We start from the raw sequence: 8475 nt of genomic DNA on the forward strand, positions 1-8475 counted from the left end.
TATTATAATATCTGTCTTCTACCTTACTGTTTCAAGTGATACGTTGAGAGGAAACAAGTCGCCCCTAAATTTACCCTCTATGGTTCTGACATCAGTCTGAGCTCCATGGCTAAGCAATGTCGTAATCATTTCATATGATAAACCATTAGCTGCTAAATGCAATGGATATAATCCATCGTTAAAGGGAATATTGAGATCAGCGATGAAACCGGTCTCCCCTCCGAGAAAAGCGATGGCACAATCTATTACGCCAGACTCACAAATTCCATGCAAAATTGTTGGTGGGCAATATTTAGCTTGATAATCAGATGATTCCTTCTTTCTAACTTCTTCTGTTTTTGGTACTTTTCTTTGAAATAGCTCCTTCATAAAAGAGAGAAATAGAGGTTTGTCATCATAACAAAGAATCTCTGCCAATGTTGCTATGACATCATGACCAATTTCTTCCTTTAGATGAGCATATCCAACCTGTCATTATTTGAACAACACTAACATCAACACGTGAAGATGACCACAATAAGATAATAGCGCATATCATTAAAATAAATGCACGAACAGTAATATAAGTACGAAAAAGGGAGCCCCGATCTTCTGCTGTAATCTCCCTTGCTGTAGTGGTGCCATAGGGTTTTTCAACACAATTACACCTGTTTTCAACATATTTACATCTACTTATTTTTATTGCGTTGAGAAACAGATGTAATAAGTTGAAAAATCACAGTTGAAAAGCAGATGTAATATGTTGAAAAACCATCAGCACAGCAAAGGATATTATAGGTGAGGATCCAAGTGCATGAAAAGGGAATGTGAATGTATTCAAGTTTAAGTAGACACCTCAGACATCCTTGCCCCAATTACAGTATCTGCTCTGAATTCTGACCTCCTTAAAAGGCGCTCCAATATAAGAATAACCTTCAGAAGGAAAAAAAACATAATTGATTGAAAGTTTTTCAAATAAACAACTAAATCACAATGGGGAGGCAATCAAATAATTATATACCGTACTTCAATTTAGTTTATAGTGCAAAATAACTACTTGAGAATGGAATCCCAACATTCATCGGATACACAAAATGGTTTATGCACTTGTGTATAAAAAACATAAAAGCTCGCATACGAAACAAGAGGGCATTACTGGCCTAGTTGATAGAGCACCCAGCTCCTCGAGCAGGTACGCCCGAGTTCAAATCCCCACTCCACCTAGTTTGCAAAGGAAAAAAAAAAAACAAAACAAAACAAAACAAAACATATGAAACAAGACAAACTTAATCCCTACTACTCGCGCCTGTTAAGGCTACATAAGCCGACGCTATGTATTTGCTAGAATCAGATCTATACCAAATCAAACTAGGTAGAGAATATCTGAATCCAAAAGCACAAATATTTCCAACAGAGATGAAATGCAAATTGTTCCAATATGGTCAAGGGCATAAAACTTCTGCACAATAATCATACAATTTCGGAAAAAAATTTGAAACAAATATAGGCCAACGAAGAGATATCAGAGACCAAAGGAACGCCGATATGGGGGTGGCGGACTAGTTTCGATCTAGTGGCAGTGGTGCTCATAAAATTTCAGCACAACAATCATATAATTTTGGGAAAAAAATAAAGAATACTGCCCAACGAAGAGATATCAGAGACCAAAGGGGACACCAATATGGGTGTGGGGGACTAGGTTCGATCTGGTGGTTGTGGTGTAGTGGGAGCAAAGAAACCCACCTGGTGCACAAGGTCGATCGCTCTTGGGGGAGAGGCACGTGAAATAGAAGCTGGGGATGTAAGTTTTGAAATAACATAAATAGCCACCTTTTATGAGCTGACATGCTCTAATGAGGTTATTTTTTCCAACAAAAAAATTTGGGGGAGAAATCGTCCCCTTCAAGGCGGGGAGGTCAGCTTTACAGTATATATCTGATTCATTGTTGGGGTTGATAAGTCGGGTTTAAATATAGTTCAGGACCGCCTCAGGTTAGGTTTCGAATTGATCCACACAGTAACTCGAGCTCCAATCAAAATGAAATGGGGTTGTTACTTTTCAAACCAAGCTCGAACCAAATTGCAAGTTAAACAGCCCGCCCAAAAACTTTGGAACTAGGCTCGAGTTTGTCCGAATTGGGCCCACCCAATTTGCACCCCTAGCTATATTTACTATGGAAAGCTAAGTGACCTCACTGAAATTTCGATATTTGATGGGTAATTAGTTGGTTATTACCAAGTGAAACTAATAGAGAGAGTGCCGCCCAAAAACTTTGGAACTAGGCTCGAGTTTGTCCGAATTGGGCCCACCCAATTTGCACCCCTAGCTATATTTACTATGGAAAGCTAAGTGACCTCACTGAAATTTCGATATTTGATGGGTAATTAGTTGGTTATTACCAAGTGAAACTAATAGAGAGAGTGCTCTTACTACTACCTTTCTTCTTCTTGATTAATTACAACGTACATAGGGATGGCAAAGGGGGCATGAGTACCTTCCCCCTCCGGTTTAAGTCTCCCCACCAAAAACTGTTTAGCAAAACCCCCCTCACCGTCCCATTTAAGTTTCACTGCCCCGCCCCATTTAAGTTTCAATTTACTGATACACTAACATATAATCAAAATGAATGATCATCAATTTACTGAGACACTAACATATAATCAAAATGAATGATCAAGTATGCGTTCTGTGAGCTTAAATGATAAATGAACTACTGTAAAAATAAAAAATTATATGTGTTCTGTTAAAGTAATTTTATGAGATCAGAATCATTAGATCTGTGTAAAAGATAAAGAAATTTCATAAGATCGGATGTATATTCTGTTCGAATTGAACCCTTAAATCATAATCAAACACAAATATCACCATCTGTAATGTAAAATAAAGATTTACCCATTTTTCAAGTAATAAAATGGTGTAAATCTATACGCACATTAGACATATAATATATAGACAGCCACTGTCCACCCACAGAGTAAGTTCACTAAGTTTTACTTTATGTATACCACACGCAGCAAGTTCACTAAGTTGTACTTTGGGTATACCACGAACAGCAATGGATCTTTAACTTTGAAGAAAAAAAGAAAAAGAGAGAGAACTGACCGTAGGCCGTAAAACCAGTGGGTGGTCGGTGAGGTTGACGAAGCCGGCTTCGGTGGCAGGCCGTGAGGGATGAGAGAGTGAGGGTTTTTGGTAATCTCTAGAACGGCTGTACTATGAAGCGATGAGATATTTTTTTTTTTTTTTTTTTTTTTGGGTAAAGTACACAAACACCCCGTGAGATTTGGCACAAAGACAAATAGATACAAGTTAGTCTATTTTTGGACAATCACACCCCCTGGTCAAAAACTTGATCCAAACCGCTCCTTAAATTTTGTAAAAAGTCAAGATTGCCCTTTAATATTTTATTAATTTAAATTATAAAATATTTAAAAATTTAAATAACTCTTTTACCCTTATACATTTATTACACCAATACATACATACATATATATATATATATATATATATATTTATATATCTATATGTATATTGTAAACCTATCAAACCCAGACCCGGCCATGACACCACTTCCACACCTTCCAACCACCGGTCGACGAGTGGTTCACCATCTCCTTCATTCACATGTTGGTTACTCCTTTCACCGACACCTCCATCCTCCAAGAACCCCTCAAATAACTCCTCAGCCGCCGCCGCAAGTTTCTGGCGTGAAGCGGACAGATCAAGGATTGATAGAGACATATTCCCTACGCCGGCGTCTTTGATTCTTGACGGCGGCAGAGAGTTGATGTTTGAGTGTAGAGCGAAGCTTTGAGTATGGAGTGATTGCTGAAGGAGGGGCGTTTGGCTTGACTCTACAATTGGTTCCGTCATCTTTAGATCTGGATGATGTGGACAGTTGAGGATGAAATCGGTGGTTTCGCCGCCGATAAGGGTTGCTGTGAGCTCTGTATGTGAGAGAAAGCTTGTAGATGTGGCCGTTGTTGGTAGGAGGTGAAGCTGGAGCAAGGGTTAGCAAATGTGGCTTCGGTCGGTTTCTAAGGCCGAGAAATTGAGGTGGTTAGCACCGGCGGCAGATGGTGAACACCACAACCTCGTCTGTAACTTACAAGGGTTTCATGAAGGAGGTGGTGAACCCCAGCGACAGATGGTGAGCTTCGAAAAAACATCGCTGAAGAAGGAGCGCGTGAAGGTGTGATGATGATGAGCGTGAAGGGTGAACCCCGACGGCTGAGGTGTGATGATGTGATGGCGGTGGCGGAGTTTGAGGTGTGATGTTGGCGACGGCGGAGGGGTGATGTTGATGGCAGTGGCAGTATATGCAGTGTGTGTATATACACATACAGATGCTTCTGGGTTTCACCGACAATTTCTTTCGCCGATGCTTCTGGGTTTCGCCGCCACTGTCGCAGTCATCGCCGCCGCCACCCCCACTGTCGCAGCCATCACCACAATCTCTCTCCTATCTTCTTCCTCTCTCTCCTTTTCACCTCATCTCTTCAACTAAGGCCGCCCCTCTCTTCCCCCTCTCTCTACACCCACCACTACAACCGCAGCCACAACCACCATCCATCTGATCTCCCTTCTCTCTCCTCTGGTGAACTGTATAAGGCGGGTTCGGCTTTGGGTTTGGGTTTGGGTTCAATTAAAGGGTATTTAAGTCAATTAAAATGTTAATTTTATTTGAAAGGGTAATAAGGTCAATTCACCATCTTCAGGGTCTCTTTGTCCATTTTTCAAACTTGAAGGGGTGTCATTGTCCAAAAACAGGCTAACTTTCCTCTGCTTGTCCTTTCCTCAAACCTCAGGGGGTGTCAATGTACTTTACCCTTTTTTTTTTTTTTTTTTTGGGTTAATTACAATGACACCCCCCGAGATTTACCTTAATTACAGCCATATATAACTTAGTGTTTTTTTGAACAATGACACCCCTTCTTAGTTTTATATCAAATTTTGGCAGCGAAATGTCTACATTGCCCTTCAATATTTAATTAATATATGATGAGAAAATATTAGAATCGTAAAATGACTAAAATGCCCATCTTAGAAAACCCAACCACCACAACTCTCTCTATCGTTTCTCTCTCTAACCTTTCAACTCCTTTGTCATCACTCTCTTAACCCTTGCAGATCTCACCTCTCTTATGTAACCCTAGCCTTATTTTAAACCGACAGAATCTCTTTATACCCTTACCCTTAGATCATGACAAACCCTCTCGAAATCCGACTGACTTACGACGACGACCAGCACCACCGACCATCGTCGACGATCAAATTGGCAGCGATGATCTTGACGTCTTGGCCAAGGTGATCATGGCTTTGGTGTTGAAGAGATCATGGTCGTTGATCTGATGAAAACGATCATCCCGATTGCCCGCATAGGTGGTCTCCTCGAGCTCTCGATGAACCTCTCATGTCATCTCGTTGGATGCATTTTCTCAAGATCAAGGCATGTTTTTGCGAAATCATTCCACAGCTAGCTCATAGAACTCCAATGAGAAGGAAGTCGCAGTAGGGGAATTCTCAAGTACGACAATTAGGAATTCTTCGTAGAATTAACAAACCTGCCTAGCAAGTTAAACCCAAGTTTGGTTTGATACGTTTTTCACCAAAACTAGGTGTGTGACCCCAAATGCCTCATGGGTTTCTTCGATTGGTCTCGTCTCTAAATGGGTATCCCTTAATTCTTGCGATTTTACTCTACAATTTGTATTTATTTACGCATACAAATTAAGTTATTGAGTGAATGATTGAAAGCGATAAGCCCGTTTCGGTAATTTTGGATTCAATTGTTACTTGTTATGCGAATCTTGTGTTTATAATGGAGGTAATGGTTGGGGTTCTAGAGAGGTGAAAGCTGAAGTGGGTTTATTGAGATAAACATGTGATCATAGAGGTATAATTTATGTGTGGAGAGCATTTAGCATAAGGATCTAAAGCAAGAAAATGTAAAAAAAGAGAATGGGAGAATCTTCCTTGATCGTCGCCATCATAGGATTCTCACCACCATGTCTGTTCTGTGTCGCCAGGATCTCGTCGCCTTGTCTACGTTGGAATTGCATCACCACACGTCGCTGCTAGTTGCCAAACAAGATCTGGTCGACGTCAAAATCGCTTCACCATCATGCCAACACCACTGCTACTCAATGTTGCCAGAGCATCGTCACCGTTGCTGGAGCCCGAGAGAGAGAGAGTTGCAGAAGTATATGGGTTTCTCGTTGAAATGATAGAGTTTAGACTTTATTAACTAATCGTTTGATATGGATGAATTGTTTAGAGTGAGTGAATGTAAGTCACCGAGCTCGGCAAGGACAGTTCCGGTGAATTTAGTATCTGAAATGATGAGTCTTGAATCAATGAAGATAAATTCAAATTCAATGGAAGTTGTAAAGGGACTGATTGGATATTGATTTTGGATTGTGGGTGGAGAGAGATAGGGAAGATGAGGGTATTTTTGTCCTAAAATGGCCTTTTGATACATTTTCTTATTTTAATTAAAAAATTAGGGTAATTCAAAAGCTAAAGGGTAATAACGTCATTTTAACTTGTGTCAGACCTGGCAGGAGTGTCTTTGTGAAGTTTATGAAATCTGAAGGGGTCTCATTGTTCAAAAAGAGGTTAACTTGTATATGGCTGTAATTAAGGCAAATCTCAGGGGGTGTCATTGTAATTAACCCCCTTTTTTTTTATGGAGAAACAATGAGATATTGGTTCCTGTTAATCTATTACCATATCGTGTGTGTGCATATATATATATATACACTATTTTATTTTATTTTTAAATACAAAAATAAAATTTTAATGAATTATAAATATGTTATAATTTCATTAGTTGAGTTTAAGCTTTTGGAATACGCACTTAATAAAGTTATAAATAGCCATTTGAATATCATTGAAATAAGTATATTAAACATGCAAAGGAAAACCAGAAAAATGGAGTTTATATGTTTTAACTTGAAACTCAAGACTTGCAATTTATTCTTCAATCTTTGTTCTAATCAACTTTCTTTCTATCACGATCGCTTCTTTCCTTTTAACATCTTTAGTTTATCAGGTAATTATAATTCTAAATTTCTTGTTTTCAAATTCAATATTTTTGTTTGTTTTTTGTTTGTTTCATTGTAGATTTTTTCTATTTTGTGGGAATTTTGAGGTCAAACTTTTAATTCCTATCTCTTTATTCTAGTTCTAAAGTATAATGAACTTGTTATACCAGCTTTTTTCCACATATGATTGCATACATATATTTTCTCATCATTTAAATATATTTTTGTTAAATGTCATTTCTTGCTATAAATTATAATTGAGAAAGTGTGTACTTCTATCTCAAAATGTCTTCTTTTGATTTGGAAATCATCTGCATCCAATCCAATCAAATGAATATATGCTTAATCTTGAGCTAAGAGCAACCAAGAATATAAATGGTATATTTTGAGGTGTTTGTTTGTTTCTTTCTTTCCAACTCTTTTTTTTTCTTCTAGTTTTTTATTTATTACTTAACATATTTTCTCTAGATTTATGAAGTTAATATTTACTTGTGATTCATAGAGTTAATATACAGATACATATACATATTGTGAATTATCCAAATTAATTTTTTTATTATTTTTTAAAAAATTTATCTAAAATTCATTTATAATATAAAATGTTTATTTTATCACGTGCATCGCACGTGGATTACACTAGTATATATATACATATGGGCAAATTACACAGACTTCCCTTGGGTTCTGGAAAGACCATTTGGCATTTATTCCTTTTACCACTCCCTCATATTGTGCTCAAAGACACTTATATTGTTTTGTTTTCGATACCAGATTTTATAAAAAAATAATTTTTTCCTTTTCTTCTATAAAATAAAAATTATATTAATTTTTCTTAAAGTTTGTCATAATTACCGAACCTTCCTTAAATTTTAAAAATTACTCTAACCCCCTAAAAACAAATCTTGTGACATGGGCCTCCCTTTTTAACAATCACCACTAGTCCATGACGAAAATTCAATTTGCTTTCAAACATTTTGAATTCTATCTCACTCCTAATCTATACATACATCCATATACCTATGTAAATCACCTCTTAAAATTCAAGTATACCTGCTCCAACACCATATTGCCACCTAACAACACAATGTTATAATTAATCATAAATAATGGGTGTTGTCTGTAATGAGGTGACTTATGAAGTTGAAATTATAGAAAAGAAAGAAAAAAAAAAATATTTGTTGCAAGGGTGGTGTGTGTTACAAGGTTTAGTTTTTAGGGGATGCTCAAGTAATTTCAAAAATGGTAGGGGAGATTCGTGTAATTATGGTAAATTTCGAGGAGGTCAATGTAATTCGTCCTATATTATAATATAAGGGCATTACTGACTTTCACACTTTTTGGCCACCCGTGAACGAGTTTAAGGGAGACTAAAGTAATAAACGCTGAAATATTCTTCATAATTGTAATTTGTTCAAACATCAGGGGAGGTCAGTGTAATTTATCATATAT

At 37.4% G+C, this 8475-nt stretch overlaps 1 protein-coding gene across 15 annotated transcripts in view; it reads right to left on the reverse strand.

Moving 5' to 3' along the window:
- LOC132275869 (uncharacterized) overlaps positions 1-3235 on the reverse strand; it is a 28114-nt gene extending 24879 nt beyond the window's left edge. For 11 of the 15 annotated variants that reach the window (XR_009470789.1, XR_009470788.1, XR_009470778.1 and 8 more), the window contains exons 1-3: positions 3083-3235; positions 835-912; positions 23-468 (exon numbers count right to left, since the gene is read on the reverse strand). Coding sequence is in view for 1 of the 15 variants with exons in the window: in XM_059777040.1 (XP_059633023.1) it covers positions 23-468; positions 835-843 (455 nt within the window). In the remaining 14 variants the exon portion in view is untranslated. Of the gene's footprint in view, positions 1-22; positions 469-556; positions 648-834; positions 913-1005; positions 1026-1135; positions 1201-3082 lie in introns of those variants that run through there. The other 4 variants (XR_009470790.1, XR_009470781.1, XR_009470782.1 and 1 more) reach the window with 4 other exon arrangements.
- Between the last annotated feature and the right edge of the window lie 5240 nt (positions 3236-8475).

The sequence above is a fragment of the Cornus florida genome, unplaced genomic scaffold (genome assembly GCF_030987335.1).
Source record: "Cornus florida cultivar Cherokee Brave unplaced genomic scaffold, ASM3098733v1 CherokeeBrave_3.0.0_Hap2_Chr10, whole genome shotgun sequence".
Lineage (NCBI taxonomy): Eukaryota > Viridiplantae > Streptophyta > Magnoliopsida > Cornales > Cornaceae > Cornus > Cornus florida.